The following is a 17,961-nucleotide window of genomic DNA, read 5'->3' on the forward strand; positions in this document are numbered from 1 at the left end:
TCTTGGCTGTATATGGGTGAGACTGATGTAAAGACAGTGATGGATTTCTACTAAGCTGATAGAAAGTGAATACCTTCAGGCATACCTGCCATGACACAATCACTCATTTCAGAGATATAAGCCTGTTGGCTGTGGCCTATGTGACCTATGCTCATGTTGCACACCTGAGCGCAGCATGTCTTTGACGTTTTCCATGCTTTTCACATACTTCAACCATCACCAATGACCTCTTTGACAAAAGGTGAGGTACTCTACATCCAATGCATAGACATGCAGGACGGAGATGCCAAAACAAAGAAAGCAAAGGACAAAAGGTTAACATTGTTGAAGCACAATTTATAATTTAACTATATGCGACGGCATCCAAGCAAAATTCAAGCATCACGTTCAACAGGACTACAAGCCTAAAGTTAAATAAGCACACCCGATGTCCAATAAATTTCATTGTTATTTGGTCATTAGATATTTTAGATGTTCACGAGGAAATTTTGGCCAAGAGCTGACAAAAAGTGGAAAGGTCATAGTGTTAAAATAATCAGTAGGTTCATCCCCTCGTGTCCATGAGTGGAAAAAGCAAATACAGTATTAAACAAAAGCAAGTACTTCACATAACAGTAACTTTTGTACTTTTGACCTGATAGTAGTGCTAATGGAAAGCATGGGAACTGTCCAACATTTAATGCACTCAATTTAAAACTCGTATTTCTTTTTAAAAAATGAATTTGAGTTGAGGCACAAGAGGAAAAGTCAGAGGAAAATCAATACAATTAATTCTCATAAATATCTAAAGCAAATTCTCAACTTCAGTTTTCATGACATGACTTCATGGATCAAAGTGAGGTTATAGCGGGGAGTCACCAGAATCATTGGCAGTCATTATAGGGACTAGGTAATAGCTAAAACCTATCAAGATATCTGAACTTTTACATTATCGATTATTTGGCCAATTATTTTCTCAATTAGTTTATTGATTGTTTGGTCAAGATATCCAATGAGAATACATGTACTCAAATTAAAGACAAGGAAAAGAAGTAAATCCTCACGTTTGAGAACAATCAAAAGCATGAATTATCAAAATAGTTGCGGATTATTTCAACTCATTGAAACAATCAGCAACTATTACTACAACTCTTTCAAGTTTTGCCCTGAAGCCAAAGATCGAAACCTGCAGCCTGCAGCCAAAAATCAAAACATGTGCAGTAAAGTGTGATCTCATTTTTCAGCAACCTGCTATTTTATCCCCAGCGACCACCATACCTCTCTAATGCTTTTATGTGATCATAAAGATAAGGTAGATCCTGCTTTGGCTCTGTGCCCGCCACATTAAACACACTCTAATAGGAAAGCAAAGATACAGCAGTATGATTATGTTTTATGGCTGCGACTGTGTTGGGCTGACTCATAATCTGTCTTTGGTCTGCTCATCATACTGCACTGTGCCAAAGTACCACAGAAACCTTTAAGTAATGATCTCTTGTTCGACCCTCCGTCTTGTCGGTATTTCAACATTATGCCACTATCTTCCCTGCTGACCAAAGCTCATTCGTCCACATCATGTGATCAAATTATGTGGTCCTGCTACGCCATTCGGAGAAAACCTGGTAAAAACTATGATGATATGCTGAATAAGAAAACTCAACGTATGGATGTCCTACCTCTGGTCCTGGAGGCCCATGTGGTCCTTGTGCCCCCATCTCACCTATTTTACCCTGTTTAAGACACAGAAAACATAAGAAAAGACAAAAACAAATGCATTCCTCAGATTAATCATTATGTTTATTATGGCTTTTCTCTGATTTTTCTCATATAATTTATCTTCTACATCTCTGTCACAACTTCGATGTGTATTCTGTCAATATTTTTCATTATGAAATTGACAGTGTGGATCTCAGAGATGCTATTACTGACTCGCTGTGATGCCACATTGTGTTCTCATATACTGAACTGATTAAGTTTAGGTAGTCCTAGTCCGGAGATATGAACTTTAATACTACATGACAGTGCGGCACTGGGTGAACAATGTGGATTCTCTGATTACGCGATGATTGTGGTAACTTGAACAACAGCAACAGCTGACGTTGCGTAGGAACGAGGTGCTCTGGAACAGGACAGCATCTGGACTTGTTTATCACACATCCTGAACAGGAAGGGGTGAGTTTTCAGCGTTTCATCTTTTTTTTCCTAATCTGAGCTCGTTTCTGCTGACAAACTGTTGTATAAAGACATTAATTCCACTTCTTTCTTCCCTCATTAGAGCGCACAACCAGCAAATGCAGGATAAAGCCCGGGTGTTGTAAATGTGACTGCCTTCAGTTTACAAGCTAACAAAAATCGAGTCCAGATCTCATTGTGGTACACTGTGTTTACTTGGCTTTGTCTATAAAAGCCGTGCAAAACCTGTATAAAGTGGCACGCATTCACACACATACACACACACACACAAATATAGAAACACACATAAACACACGAATGCACAAGTAAATACACTTTCAGTAATGTCTACACATGCACCCTCGGCTGCACAGACACATACACACTCACACTGACATACCGGTGGTCCTGGCCTCCCTCTTGGCCCAGTAGGACCAGGCGCTCCAGCAGCACCCTGAAACACACAGACATAACACTGTCACACTGGTCTTACACACCATTTGCGTGCATTCGTTTTCAACCATTTCCATAAAACTCGTGCCTTGAGGTGCGCACGTGTGCAAACCCTTATTTACATTTTATGTGATTAATGTGTCAACATCTGCATTTATTCAAGCACAATGCATCTTTGATTTTCAAAAATGTTTGGATTAATCTTCTCCTGGTTTAGCAAAGACGAATGTCCCTCAGCAATATTCTGCTATTGTCAAATGACCTGTTATAGCATGATGTTTAAACAAGAAAAACAAAATGCATCCATTAAAGTGACGCATTTTCTCAACCCAAAATGATTATTGTGTTGAAATATATACTTTACAATGTAAAGTCATGACTGGTTGGTATGCGAATAAAATATTTGATGATCTTTTTATAAACTGCTCTTAATGATAGTTCCATGAACATAATGTTAACATGGTCTGTGGTTTCCTTAAAGGAGACGTACCTTATCACCTTGGTACCCCATCTCTCCTGGCTCGCCCCTTTGTCCCACTTCACCCTGAATTTCACAGTATCATACAGAGATATAACACAACACCACCCTGCCACAGTGATCACAACACGACCGTAGATAAGACATAGACATTGTAGACATAGATCCTGCATATAAAGTGTATTGTATGATACATGTGCAATTGCAGCAACACTAAACTGTCAAATCAAGCTGTTATCAAAATTCAGCTCAGGTGTGAATAACACAACACAACATAACGTAACACAACATAAGGAACTGCTAATGCGCTCTAGCTATAATCATGATATTGATTTTGGATTGTTGGCTGTGTTAACAGAATCTCAAAAGCAGATCTCTCGTATTATATCCACTTATATCAGCTGAGCTACTGACACATTACATGAAGATACACTGCAATAATATAAATATTTAGATCACCTTATCACCTTTCAATCCAGGCAGGCCGGCTCGTCCTGCTGGGCCCTGCCACAGGGAGAGCAAAGGAAGGAGGGAAAGTAGAAGAATCAGTCAGTTAGAGAGAAAGAGAGGAAAATGTTGTAAGGAATCAGTGACAGTCTTTTCAAGGCAAGGATCTGCACATCAAGTGAGGCCAAAGAGGAGGAGGAGGAGGAGGAGGAGAGGGAGGCTGATGAATGATGAAAGCTGACACTGTGGCAAACGTTTGGAAACTTATTTCTCACACTACATTATCTTAATATACTTTGACACGTCAGAAAATGAATGCAGGGTGGTACTAGATTTATGGTGAGGAGATACACTCAGTACGTACTTTACAGAGTCCGATGGTTTGATTTGACAACTAACAGTACTGTGGAGTATTTTCCTAAAATTTAGAGCATTTGCTGTAGCCAATGTCTAACCTACCTGAGGTCCCACCAGACCAGGTAGTCCTCGCAGTCCCTCAGGTCCCGGGTCCCCCTGTGGAGGGAAGGAGGTACACAAAGGTATTTATGTATTACAGACACACAGACCCAAATACCCACTCTTGGTAACATGGTTGTTACCTGACACTGAATGCCATTTTCCTGGCAGGGATGTTATTTTGACATGAACTCTATCTACTGTTTCCTAGACAGAGCATTCCTTTTTGTCACAACCTCACAACACAACTAAGCCGTGTTGACAGTGTATCCAGTCGTCTTCTATGGGTCTGGGCTTGGCTCTGCTCACCACAGCCAGCCCACAACATCCACTCTAATTGACAGAGGCGAGGTGAGAAAGGCCAGAATGTGTGGCTGGACCGAAAAATACCCTTTACAAGTGGACTGGCCACTGATTGGGTGGCTTTCACTGTGACTGCTATAATCTTGTGACAATGATAATGTATGTCTGTGTGCGTGTGCGAGAGCGTGTCTAAGTATGTGCAAGCACACGGACCTACAGTATGCATTCACACAGACACATTTAACTAAAAACAGCCTTGATATACATGCATGGATTCCTTTGATAGTGGGGTAAACATTTTTATTGAGGAAACCAGGCAGCTTCAGCCTGCTCATTTAAGTTTTTTTTTACTCTTTGACAATCTTAGACATGGCTTAAAGGAGGAAGCACTAAGACTGCCAAGACAGTTCGGAGCGAATACAATATCTCCCTACACCAACGTGCCGAAGGAATAAATTCAAAGACAACTGGGAATCTTGAACTCTCAATTCTCTGCAGGGGCGAGTTAGAGAACATGGTTTAGTTTCATGTCATCGAGGACATGTGGCTTAAACTAGGAGTCCATCTGGACCCTGCAGGGCTGGCGTTTGATGCTGCGGCTCCACTGTGGTCCCGCAGTAAGATGGACGAATCACACGCGGTCCATCAAAAGGGACTTTCAACAGAGACCACATGAAAAATGACACACTGAAAGAAGAAGATAATCTGAGAAACTTTCCCCTAAGACTGTGGTGTCTACCAGCCCATCTGAAGTGATCCGGTACATCAACATCCCACACAGGGCATTTACTCAAACTGCTGTCAACATGCAGTCCGACTGCCAGGTGGTTAGAGATCATCCAAACCATTTTCTCCCAAGACAAGGGATTAAAGACTTTGACGAAAGCCAGATTGTTGCATTCCTCTACCTCTCGCTTCAAGACAACCACTGCTTCAGAAAATCCAATCAAATATTAAATGCTTCCGCACCCAGTGTATCATATGCTGCTGCAGATTGTTTCATACACTCGGTATGTAACATGCCAGTCGGGAAAGTGTAGTTAAATTACTGTATACACAAGCATCACCAAACCATTTATAAATGATTAAAATCCACTTGAAATAAGTGTGGGTAAAGCAGCAACACACACACACACACACACACACACACACACAGAAAACCTATTTTTGTCTCCACCTCACCCTTTTGGTTTTCATTCAGGCTGTGAAAGAGTGTCTGGCTGCATCACATTTTGTTGAGTCACACACTGGCAAAGACATCAAGTGCATACCAGAACGAACACTTGCTGCTCTGTCTCTGCTCTCTTTCTGATTACTTAACTAAAGTTCGAACTTGGTGTAATTACCTTTGGATAAATGAGTGAGCACAACTAGAGCCACAAGGGTGTGACTGACACTGGGAAGTGAAAATGAATTTTAGATTTTGATTTAGATGCCAACTTTAAAAGTTCTTTGTATGATCTGTTCTGTATCAAAATCACTCAGCTGGAAAGTTGACTAAATATGAATTACATCAAAGACGGGATTAAGGAGGTGTAAGTATTTTGGCTCTCTTGTATGATTACTCAAAGGTACTTACAGGCAATAATGTGTTGATATTAAGACAAGTAATCACTACATCAGCTTTAATTATAATAATTATTTCTCTGCTTTAATTGTTTTTAGGGGGGATTGGGTAATTTTTTTGCTATAAAATAAATATATAATGTAGTTTGTAAAAAGAAAAAACTAGAAATAATGCATAATATAACAATCACATTTTCAAGAATGGCCATGTTCATCATAAAAAAAAAAAATTCAGACTGCATGTGATTCATAATCCTATCATCATGTATTAATGCTTGATGATGGTTTGATTTGCCCCACAGTAGCTTGCAGCCAAAATAGTGTCACAACTTAATGTTCAACAAAACTATACGAGGTGAAAAGTTGCAAGAACAGATTCATTTGTGTGTCTTTAACTGAAACTTAATCTGATCAGACCTGCAGTTTACAGATTCAGACTGTCACACAAGAAGGTGAGAGAAGAAATGCTCCAGCCACAGGAGGTTTAAGTGCCACGGTGCCTTCAGACATACGATTCTATTTATGTTACGACTGAAACTATCCTGCCACAAATCGTCAGATTTAGTCACGGTTTCCTGACATCAACAAAGGACCATTTTTAGACCATAAATCAGACGCCCCACCATCTCTAAACATTATTTTAGATAAAGGAAAAATCAAGCATATTTACCACTGTGTTGCCAATCAGTTTTGTCTTTGGTCATACCTTTCTTTGGTGAAAAGTACGTGTGGTGTATTTACATCAATACAACCTGCTGATTCAAATAAACATAAAAATCCAACCTTTCCTATAGAGAAATTAGCCAAGAATCACTGTGTGTTCTGAATACAGCACTGGATGTTCACCATAATGTTACAAAAATGATAACTGTGGCTAAATATGAGAGAGAGAGAGAGAATTAGTGTGTGCAGCCCATTTGTTTAAGCAACATGTGCACGTGTGTCACATGTTGTTCTTTCCACACCATACAAAGTGATTTGTGGTGGTGTGTCAGATAAGACTGAGACCTAAAACATGGAAACAGCCTTAATGAAACTTGCACATGAGCAGTCACACACATGGAGATGTTTTCTACCAACCTCTTTTTCAGTTTATGTAGAGTGACAATGATTAGTTTTTGTAATGTTATTACCAACTTTTACAGACACATAGTGCCATGACCCGTTACTTGTAAATGGAGAAAAATCATATGTGCAATTCATTGACTACCATACTTTTTTTTTTCTTCTTCAAAATAAGGTCCCAGGGTGGTCCGTCGGAAAAGGGAGGGGGGGGTCTTCCCTTCTCTGTAGTATCTGTGTGTTTCATGTCTGACTGTGTCCGCAGTAAAGATGACTTACAAGCAGTAGCTGAGGCAGCCCCATCCATCCAGATGTGTCTAGCATACACAGAGTGACCCTTCAAGCACCCCAGTAAATCCCCATGCTATGAGTACAGCGCGCCAGTGTAAATGAAGCTTGAAATGATGGCACAGGAAAGGTGCCGTATACAGTTGTATCTATTTTGCTGACATGAACGAGAGGATGTTTAAGAGGCCGTTTTGAACTCGGACTTTTTAACAGTTGTGCATTCCACAGTAAAAAGACAGCATGCTCTCTATTAGCTCTCTGACAGTCTTGATTTTTTCACACTGCAGTAACACAACAGAGCCTCCCAGGTGGTTATGCTGGTAATTTTTAAGGTCTGGATGATAACTGAAACTGAGTGAGAGGGTTGTGAATTACTTTACTTTGGCAGCTACTTTTTGCACTATTTAAACTGATCTGCAGACAAAAACTGTTTAAATGTTCATATCCCTACGAGGGCCCATTTTTGTCCATCGAGTCAGCAGTCACTAGATGTCAGTGACTAAAAAAAAAGTTTGCCAAGTTTGCTATCAGTAATGTTGATTGATTAATGATGGAGATAAGTGGGTGATATAGTAAAATAGAGTCATATTAGCTGTGGCGTTATTCTAATACAATAACTGTCCAAGCTCTATTTTCTATTGGGGAAATTTGCCCTAAGTTAAGTTTAATTTTTTTTCCGTACTTCTTAGCTACACTTTCAATACTTTTTGGAGCTTTTGTAATTTATTTGGCACCTTCACGCCCCTGGAGTCAGCAGTGTTGAGGACACACAACGTGCAGCCAAGACGGTTTCGTTCTGAATCAAGCCCTACTTATATTATATTCCTTTGAGTCCCTATGGAACACTTAGATTTCAGTAGTAGCTGTCATTAACGGTAAGAAACGCTCTGCTGCCATGAAAAACCCAAAACCCTGGCTCAAGTTCAGCACATCCTGCTATCCATCATCCAAACCTCAATCTCACCACTAGAGACGGACAGGTGGAAAGAAAGATGAACAGGCAAGCGGTTTTGGAAACAAGTACAAGAAGGGACAGATGCAAAGCTCTGCGCCAAGTGAATGACAAACCCAATACAGTGCCTGTTTGGCATGGGAAACGTGACACATTAAGAAGAGTGATGACATTGCAAAACTGATACTCACCCTCAGACCAGGAAAGCCGCTAATGCCAGTCCCACCAACAGGCCCCTGTGAAACATCACAGCAACATCCTAAGTACACAGGACAGGACACTTACAGTATTGCACATTCCTCATTCCCAAGGCTACATTGGAAATACTGTAAGTGTAACTTTATGTTTTGCGGTTGCTAACATCCGGGCTCATTAAGCAACGAGGCTGCTCAGTAATTTGTATAACTGACCACTGAACAAAAACCTAAAACGCCAAGCTATTTGGGTGCATCTTCCTGCATGCTCTAAAAGTGAATATCATTAGGCCTAATGACAAGGTTACACAGTTTAAGACTATTGAATATTTTAACGATTGTCCAACTGCTGTAAATCTTTTCTTAAAAATGAGCATTAGAAGTTTTTCGAGTGTCAAAATTTTATACATCTTTGTGGTACATATCAATATATTTCAGAGGTGGAAAAATGGCCTTAACATACATACGATACGAAAAGTTTAGGCAGAGATGAAAAGAGGTAGCAAGGAGCCAGACTTTAGAGATGGAGGACACAAAGATGGAATAACAGGCAGAAGTAGATGAAAAGTACAGGAAAAGAAGGAGGACAGCCGGATTCACTAGGAGGCAGTCTAGAGATCTCACCTCATTGCCATCAGGACCAGGAGGCCCCCTCTCCCCCACATCACCCACCACACCCTGCGGAGGAAGTACATCCACATTCAATGCTAATTATACCCTCCACTTGCAGTTTACTGTATGTCACTTCCAAACGGGAGAATGAAGTTTGAAAGTAATTTAATTTCCTTTAATTTCTCCTTTCTCTACTTTCTTACTGTTGCTTCATTTCTATGTTTTCTGTTATGCAGGCATCCAATCTTTACTTTACAAATGAAATTAAACGTGCAATTTCCTCCAGTTGTTGATCAAGATCAAATCTGTATTGACATGGTGTGAAATAATGCTTATTTAATGAAGCAAGATTAGCCAGTGTATTGGTGAGCTTGTGGACTGGCTTACAACAGCCCTTAGGCCACAAACTTTGATCCAGCTAGCCAGACATCGCTCAATGTTCCAGAAAAAACCCTTCGGATGAAACAGACACTGGGCTGCCTGCCCGCTTGGCAACTTCAACACAGAAAAGCTAAGGCTTGTTTTTAAAACATTAACTTTTCACAGTGTGAGGGCCCAACCTTGACATTCCATCTGTCTCTATCTTAATCTAACTGGGGTTTTTTTCGATGCCACCCTGGAACAAACATGGCATTGCAGGACCTGTGCCAAAATACATGCCATCAAACATTCCCAATGTGATTTGTCACACCTTGAATAGTGTTAAATCCTTTAAAGGAGTTGGTCCTCTTTCTTCTTTTTTTTCTCTCTGCACAGTTTAACCAGTGTCCTGCTGCTTTAGCACATTCACAACAGATGCAGCATACAAATGAATCCCTTTGATGTACCCAGAGATTTTGTGGATGTGAAGTACTGCCGTTTTTAAGAGGACATACTCTATACATTATGAGATGGATTACATTTCTGTCCATTTTTACAATCTTCTTGATGTTCCAGATGAGACAATCAAACCTGCATCTGTCTCCCTATAGCTGTTGATAGATGACAAAATATATTTTTGTGTTTGGAAGCAACAATGACCTATGGTTAAAAAAAATGAAAATGGCTTAATTATTACGTGTCTTCCTTTGGGGCCAGGTTTTCCAACAGGACCAGGAATGCCCTAAAAAAAGAAAAATACGTAGATTACTCAAATGTGGGGTATGAAACTGTGTATTTGGCATAACACGTTTTAGCAACATCAAAATGTTGTTGGGGCAAAGCACATCTACATTCTAAGTACCACACAAAGGAAGGAAAAACAAATGGAGTGGGAAGACATGAAGAAGAGAACATTATATGAGATAAATGTAAATAGATTTGGGAATGATGTGTCCAAGAAGACAGGAATTAGCGATAAAGACCACCACATCATCAATATAAAGACGCATTACTTACTTTCTCCCCCTCTGGCCCCGGTGGCCCAGCAATACCAGGAGGCCCAATGAAACCCTGGAAATTAGCAGGAATTGATATCACAATTTTGTCTAAATAATACATCAGAAACACATTTTCAGCAGTGTGAAACAGTATTTCTGAAACATCTGACACTGATGTCTGGGACCGCTGTGAGTTATTCTGTCCATACAAACTCTCTTTGTTCACGCTAACTGCAATGTGGCCAGAAGCTAAATCCAGAGTGATTTCACTTTAAATCCATCGTTTACATCAGTGTTTACTGGCTTGCATTCTTCTTCTTCTTCGCTAGCTTTGACCGTGCATTGCTGCATATCTTGCCGTGTTAACAATCAGTGGAATAGTGTGAAACAATTGACAGGAATGTGTATTGCATCAGAAGCATGTGCATGCATGTGTGTGCGTACAGAAGATCAACAAAACAGGGAACCACTGGTGGAAAAACGGCTCCACGGTGCTACTGAAGGTCAAAAACTCAACAGCGAAACACTAAATAGCTCTTTGTGTCCTGATGATGATGATGATCATCATCCCCTTCCTTACACTTCCAACAGACTGTAAAACATCAGTCCACTGGTTTGAGCTACGAGTTCTTTCCCTAAAGAACACTGTGTCTCCCATCTGCTGTGGTATTTTATTACTGTTTCAGGGCGAGAATATGTCGACTTTATCAAAACACACACAGAATGAATGAATCCAGCACATGCAAGTTTGTTTGAGATGCTGGACTACCGACTGATGAGACAGCCATTGCAAGTACATTTAAGGGCCATTAAATTATAAATGGTTGTGTGTTGGAGACTAACGTTCATCCAACATGAAGCTTTTCCAGCCACCATATCATTAAATATGAAAGCTGTTTATAGCTGCTAACTACACAACCCACTGTCACAGCCCCTTCACTCCCACATCAGAAATGTTTAACCTAAAACCCTGAAATCCATCAGCTGTACTGCCCTTCTATGCACGATGAACTTTGAGCTTCTTTTAAGGTAGCTATAGCTTTGCTGTATTCAAGAATTTATGTCAGCTGACATAGGATGCAGTTGGTATATATGAATAATTTGTCCCTGTCCCTCCCTCTCTCCTTCTTTTTCTCTCTCACACTCTCGTACCTTGTACTGTCTGTCTTAGTGGCACTTCACCCTGCCTGCCTCGCTCTGACATCGTAATCCCAGCTATCCTCTTTCTCTGAGCTGCAACACTCCTGTTAAGGCCCTTCTCTCACTGGCTCATTTGATCCCCTTTCGTCTACTTTCATACTTTCTCCCATCTGTTTGTCTGCTGTACACTTTTCCTTCTTCTGCTCTCCTGTTTTGGGGGCCTTCCTCCTTGCTAAGGAATGAACCATAGTAAGAAGAACCAGGCAGCCTTTATACAGACAACCCAGAGCCAGGGCCAGCCCCCACAGGCAGGCTAACATCAGGCAGTATGTCAGAAATACAACTCAGCTCCCAGGCAGTTTCTCTGGAGCAAGGGCCTGACACTTTCCTAATCCTTTCAGGAAATGAAGTGTTCAATCCAGCGCTGCTGAAGAAAAGAGGGCAGAATGAGAGCAGAGAGCCAGTTATACTTACACGGACACCTTTAGGCCCTGGGTTACCTTGTGGCCCTGCTGAGCCCTGTAACAAAGGAGAGCCTGGTTAGGAGGGCCTATTGTCACAGTACATGCAAGCTCAGTGATTTCACATGGTGAGGCAAACCTCAACAAATCAGCCTCTGAATGGCCTGATAAGAGAAATAAAGCAGGCTTGACTGCCACACAGCTAAAAGAAAACACATGGTTTTTATACTTTAAGTTGCACTTTAGATTTTCTCAGCTGCACTGCTGGCAGTGCACATGGTTTAAGTCCACAGACTGCACACATGAGAAGACATCAGGAAACCCATTTAATTATGCATATCATTGTAAACTATATTATCAATACAATGTAGAGGGAATAGCAATTGTTTGTCACTTCATTCCAAATCCCAAATGGGTGAGAAACATACATAGGAAAGCAGAAAGTGCATTATGCAGTTATCATTATCATTGCTGTGTATTCTCTGTAGAGTTCTTGGTAGAGCAACGAAGAATCTAAGAGGATCGATGGAGGAACTGGAAGCGTATTTTTGTAGTTTTCACTGCACCTGCCTGCCAGGGTAACCTGCAGCCCCTGTTTCCCCGTGAGGTCCTGGTATGCCCTGCAAAAGAGAGACAGAGAGAGAGAGAGACAGACAGACAGACAGACAGAGAAGGAATGAACGGTGAACAGGGAGATTAGATGGATGGATAAAGTGAAAGAGGAGACACACAGACCTCTACCAGCATTGCCAACTGAAGAATAAAACAAGCACTGTTCATTCCGGACAGCCTCCAACAAGACAACCCCATCTATTAACCGTACCTTTCTGCACCCTTCCAACCTTCCCCTCCCTGACTGGCCCACTCTGCTGTGTTTTCAGCCCACTGTTAAAATGTCACTTTATGCTTCAAACATTCAGCAGATGCTCTTATCCTGCATTATGTAAAACAATAATTAGTTGCAGTGAAAAAAATATTGTAATCTGTAACTTTGCATAAATTACTGATCTTGAACAGGTACAATCTGCATTTTCACATCTTTTTCTTCACCATTATTAACAAATGTGTGAGGGTGTTGTATTGTTGTTGATCAATCCCTAATATTCCTGTACCAGGTGGGTTTTTTTTCATTCTCAAACCAATTTATTTATTTTTTTTTTATGTTTCTGTTAATAATATTATACTATTATTTACACACACACAAGCACACAACTTACTTGTTCTCCTGGCAACCCGATTGGCCCTGGATAACCTTTAGGACCCTTAAGAATGGAACAAAAGAAATGTTTGTTGAGAATATTTCACCCAAAAACACCAGACATCAGCAAGACAAAGAGTCCACAGCTGTGCTAGTGGCCCTATGAGGCTGGAATGGTGGTGCTTTGAGCTAAAGGCTAAAGTCAGTATGTTAATGTGCTCACAGTGACAGCGCTGACATGCTAATGATTAGCGGGTATGAATATGTGCCATGTTCTTCATTCAATATGCTAGATGGTCACATTCCTTAATGACCACTACACACAACGTACAGCTAAGGTTGATGGGTAGGTAAGTATTGCTCGGTTTAAACTTCAACGTTTATGATAGAACTCCACTTTCATACACAACCTCATGGTGGCGCTACACTAAAAGTCATGGGATCCCCATTGGATCATCATCATTAGGATTCCTCCTCTTGGGACCATGAATGTCTGTCTGAAGTTTCCATACCAATCAAGTCTAGTTTAATCTGGACCAAAGGGGTGGACCAACCAATCCTGCAGCCAAGCTGCCAGCATGAATGTCTGTATGACTGCATCAGATGAAACTGACGTAAGGGTGGAAGTAAGTAAGTATGTGACACGTGTGTGTTTTAATGTTTCATTCTAAATCCCATTAAAGGTGACTAATTAAAACCACATTATCCCATATGTCCCATGTAGTGTTTTCCAGACTTTCTGGCAAACAGGCCATGAACCATTTTGGGTTCGGACCAATGCTTCAAAAATGAATCTTGTGCGAAGTGCAGTATGGGTGAGTTTTAAGAGGAAATTGACACAATTTAAACTTAAAAACATTCCACAAATTTAATAGTTGGCTCGATTTAATCCACAGTCAGTTTTTGTGCTACAGCCAAATTCTGCATTTAGTTAAACAAGCAGTTCATCTTTATAAACTAAACAAGACTCATTGTTCGGTAAATCTGAGCTTTTCTTCTCTTAAGCCCATTTTTTTTTCTCTTTGACGTGATTATCAACAACAGATGTTTACAGCTCCAAAGCACAAGGTCAAGGCCAGGTCAGTATCTTACTGGGGCAGCGAGAACCCTTCTTGAACGGTTCCATTGACTCAGTCATGCTCTTCCGAGGTTGTGACACATGAACCTTCACACTCAATAAAAAGCCCACTTGGGGGTAAAGAGCATGGGCCAGTCATTTCCTCTGAAAATACTTGATGGGGCACAGTTCATGTGCTGGGTATATTAGGTTCAGCTACAGCAAACACTAGGATGGCCTCCTGGGAGGCAAGGTGAAGGCCAGCTATATGGAGACCAGACTCAGAGCTTCAATAAGAGGCTACCTGGACGACTGTGTAGACATAGCAGACGGTAGGGGGACCTACTATAGCAGATTAAGACTGTTCTGTATCAAAAGGACACAGGCTTGTTGCTGCATGAACCACGCTGAACACAGTAATGTGCCCTTTTAAGCAAGACATTGAACATACTAGAGTAAAAAGTCTTAGCGAACAGACACAGGGCATGTGTGTGTGTGTGTGTGTGTGTGAACACTGGTGCACACAGAGAGAATGCCGGGGTCCTTCTATAGGCATGACAATTGCTGACCTGAGAAGGCATGGGATATTGTGCATGTCATTGACCCCGTAACCCCGAGCAGGGTGCCTTTCCTCTTTCGGATGACCTTTGGCCCCGACCCCAAAGCCTATCAGGTTTAAGTGAGGCAGGAGCCTCATCCTAACAGCCACCTCTGAGAGAGGAGCGGCAACACAGATGGAAATATATGCAGAGACAGAGGTATGCAAAGACAACGATGAGGAAGATACAGGGTGGCGTAGATAGATGAAGCAAAAGAAAAATTAGCAAGAAAAGGTTCTTTCTAGATAAAGACTGAAGACAGGCAGAGAGCAGGGTGGGCTGTAGGCCGTCTCTGACAGGGTAACCTAACACTGACCACATTATGAGGCCTCAGCTTACGGCTGTGGCTAACACTTGGGGGAGAACAAAATGTGATACAGTTTGTGTGTGTGTGAGTCTGTATTTGTATGTACGCATGTGCAAAAGTGTGTTTGCACATATATGTTTGTATGTATGGTCTTAACTCTAAAACCAAACATAAAGTTGTATGAACCTCCATTGACTCACATAAATACAGAGGATTTAAATACAACAGTAAAGTCCCGTTTTGAAAGTAAAAAAGAAAAGTGCTGCTTTAAAAGTAAAACATTTTCGGAAACATGTTGGATCAGCAAACTGAGCAACTTGGACACATAACACAAAAATAGCCTCTGATAGATTCTAAGTCTTCAAAGCCTCCGTCTATCTTCAGCATCAGCTGCTGACTTAAACACGAGCAGACTTCACAGACTACATCTTACCGGTAGACCTGGAAATCCATCCGGCCCAGGCAGACCTGGTGGACCTTTGTCACCCTATTGGAACAAATGAGAGAATAACATTACACAAATTTGGGATGCAACGCACACATTCATGAAAGAGAAGGGAACACTACGACAAATATCTGCAAAAAACAATCGACTGATTCCATTGCAAAAGCTTCATTATGGCATTATGCCAATGAATAGTTGTACACTTCAGAAAAGTATGTTATGAAACAGATGAATTCATCTAGTTTAAATTACTTAACACTGAATAAATCCCACTTTCCAGCACAAAAAGCTCATTATCTATACACTTTTTTGTTATCTCAGATGACTAATGAATGACAGGTTCAAAAGGCTGTCCGTTATTTAGGATCTAATGTTTATTATGAGCAGTTAAAAGTGGTGAATTTTCCCAGGTGAGTTATATGGACAGTTAAAATGTAATTTTCTACTTCAGACAGTGTCTTCCGTCTATCTATTAAAGATGTCTTATTCAAGGTGTTTCTAATGAAACCCATATGCAGGGTATTCTGAAAAAAACAAAACAAAACTAAGATGTGAGGTGAGAGGAATATAGAGAAATGATGTTGTTTCAGATAACGTGGCTAGAGAAGGATAAACGAGCAATGCCTCACAACTGCAACGAAAATGTCAAAGACTTTTCATGAAGAATGATGAGAGGGCTGCAATAATTTGAGGGGATGATATCAAGACGCAGTTGGATAAATATGGACACACTCACACACAGTTGGTTTTGAATTAAATTCAACATTAATCTTGCTATGAAAGGAGAAATTATGACCGGATTTCTCTGAGTGCACAGAGTATTAAAACTTTAGGGGAGAGGGATGCTTTGGGAGCTTAATTAGTTCAAGACATTTAGCTATGCTGCTCAGGAAAATCATTATGGTGATGATGTTTATAAAAAGAGACAAGGATGAATAGAGGATAGAGGGTAAGAGAGACCAGCTGTGATGACGCCAGACAAATCAATAATAATACAATGAGTCAGAAACGTAGAAAAGGGGGTTTAGAGGAAGATGCTGAATAATTTATATTGGATGTGGAAAGCCAGACTCTTAAAATCATTGATCAAGCAGGAAAAAAATGAATATGTTAAAATATGTTCATCACCATCCACATTGGAGAGTGTTAATGACTCAAAACATGTAGATTTGTTAGATAATTTTCAATACTCATCATTAAACCTTTATACTGTGTAATATGAACCAACATCCTAGGATCATTTTCACATATTTTGGTGAGCAGAAACCTGAGGTGAGGTCTAAATATGGACTGATGTCGTGAAGACCGCATGCGTAAGTACCAGCTCAGGTAAAATGTCTCAAGATAAGTATCACTGCCGAAGTAGTAGAAGCTTTGTGACAGACCAGGATGCCAGAAGAGAGATGTATTCTAAGGTGACCAAGAGGAAAAAGAGAGCCAGAAAGAAACACAGAAAAGAGCACAGAGAGACAGGGAGCCTGTTTCTCACCTTCTCTCCTGGTGGAGCCTGGCCTGGAGACAGTCCTGGGTCCCCCTTTGAACCCTAGAATAGAAACAAGGTCACAGGGTAAGGGTGCCTTAAGCAACTAAAACTAATATCCAGTTTATGATTCACACAGTGGTTTTTTTTTTTGTTTTTTTTTTACAAATTACGGTTGTTTAAAAAAATGTTCAATGATTCTTTTATTAATTTGTTTTTTATTCATTTCTGAATACAGTCATGAACATCCTTCACATGAGGGCCAAATCTGAAATGAAGCCTTGGCCGAATAGGATGAATGTGCATGTTTTCTCTTTCCAAAAATCTAGACTGCTTAGTCCACAAATCCATTACTTCCCGTTCCACATCAGATGTTGCTCCCTTTAAGCACAACATAATAATGCAGCAAACAAACATTGTATCTTGCTATTCCACCAGACTCCAGTGGCTGGTTTACTGCTGCCTCAATCGGTTTGTATGTTTGTGTTATAGTGTGTTTCGCAAACATTGTGTTGGATTTGAACTAACCCTTTAAAACACCAAAGTCACACCGTAACATAAACAAACTAACTGATCAAGACAACTCCTGTGTAAAATTACTGTTTTTGTCAGTGAAGTCTGGTGGGTTTGAAAAGTGCGCTACAATGACAATTTGTAGTTAAACAAAAGGGATCTTACAAGTCTATCTTTGTAGGGATCGTTTCCTTAATGTTGTCAGACACTTTGAATAACAATCTGAGCCTGTTGCCGTCCATTCTTGGCACATTTTGAACCCAAAATACATAAAAACCTGGACCTGAGTTTCAAAATACCATAGTTATCCTGTAAAATGCAGTTCCTCTAATGGTACGGCCGATAAAGTTTGATTTTTTTTTTTGGTAACAGACAAAAAATATCAAACAAGTACACATTACAATTCTTAAAATAAAAAAGGACTGATCTGGAAATCATTGC

General features: G+C 40.5%; 1 protein-coding gene across 1 annotated transcript in view; it reads right to left on the reverse strand.

The window, feature by feature from the left end:
- LOC139202688 (collagen alpha-1(XXIV) chain-like) overlaps positions 1 to 17,961 on the reverse strand; it is a 76,335-nt gene that overhangs the window by 40,519 nt on the left and 17,855 nt on the right. Inside the window, exons 6-17 of the mRNA XM_070832240.1 lie at positions 17,017 to 17,070; positions 15,516 to 15,569; positions 13,139 to 13,183; positions 12,488 to 12,541; positions 10,340 to 10,393; positions 8,975 to 9,028; positions 8,348 to 8,392; positions 3,989 to 4,042; positions 3,542 to 3,586; positions 3,095 to 3,148; positions 2,552 to 2,605; positions 1,656 to 1,709 (exon numbers count right to left, since the gene is read on the reverse strand). Of these exons, the coding sequence (XP_070688341.1) occupies positions 1,656 to 1,709; positions 2,552 to 2,605; positions 3,095 to 3,148; positions 3,542 to 3,586; positions 3,989 to 4,042; positions 8,348 to 8,392; positions 8,975 to 9,028; positions 10,340 to 10,393; positions 12,488 to 12,541; positions 13,139 to 13,183; positions 15,516 to 15,569; positions 17,017 to 17,070 (621 nt within the window). The remainder of the gene's footprint in view (positions 1 to 1,655; positions 1,710 to 2,551; positions 2,606 to 3,094; positions 3,149 to 3,541; positions 3,587 to 3,988; positions 4,043 to 8,347; positions 8,393 to 8,974; positions 9,029 to 10,339; positions 10,394 to 12,487; positions 12,542 to 13,138; positions 13,184 to 15,515; positions 15,570 to 17,016; positions 17,071 to 17,961) is intronic.

This window comes from Pempheris klunzingeri, chromosome 6 (assembly GCF_042242105.1).
Source record: "Pempheris klunzingeri isolate RE-2024b chromosome 6, fPemKlu1.hap1, whole genome shotgun sequence".
Classification (NCBI taxonomy): domain Eukaryota; kingdom Metazoa; phylum Chordata; class Actinopteri; order Acropomatiformes; family Pempheridae; genus Pempheris; species Pempheris klunzingeri.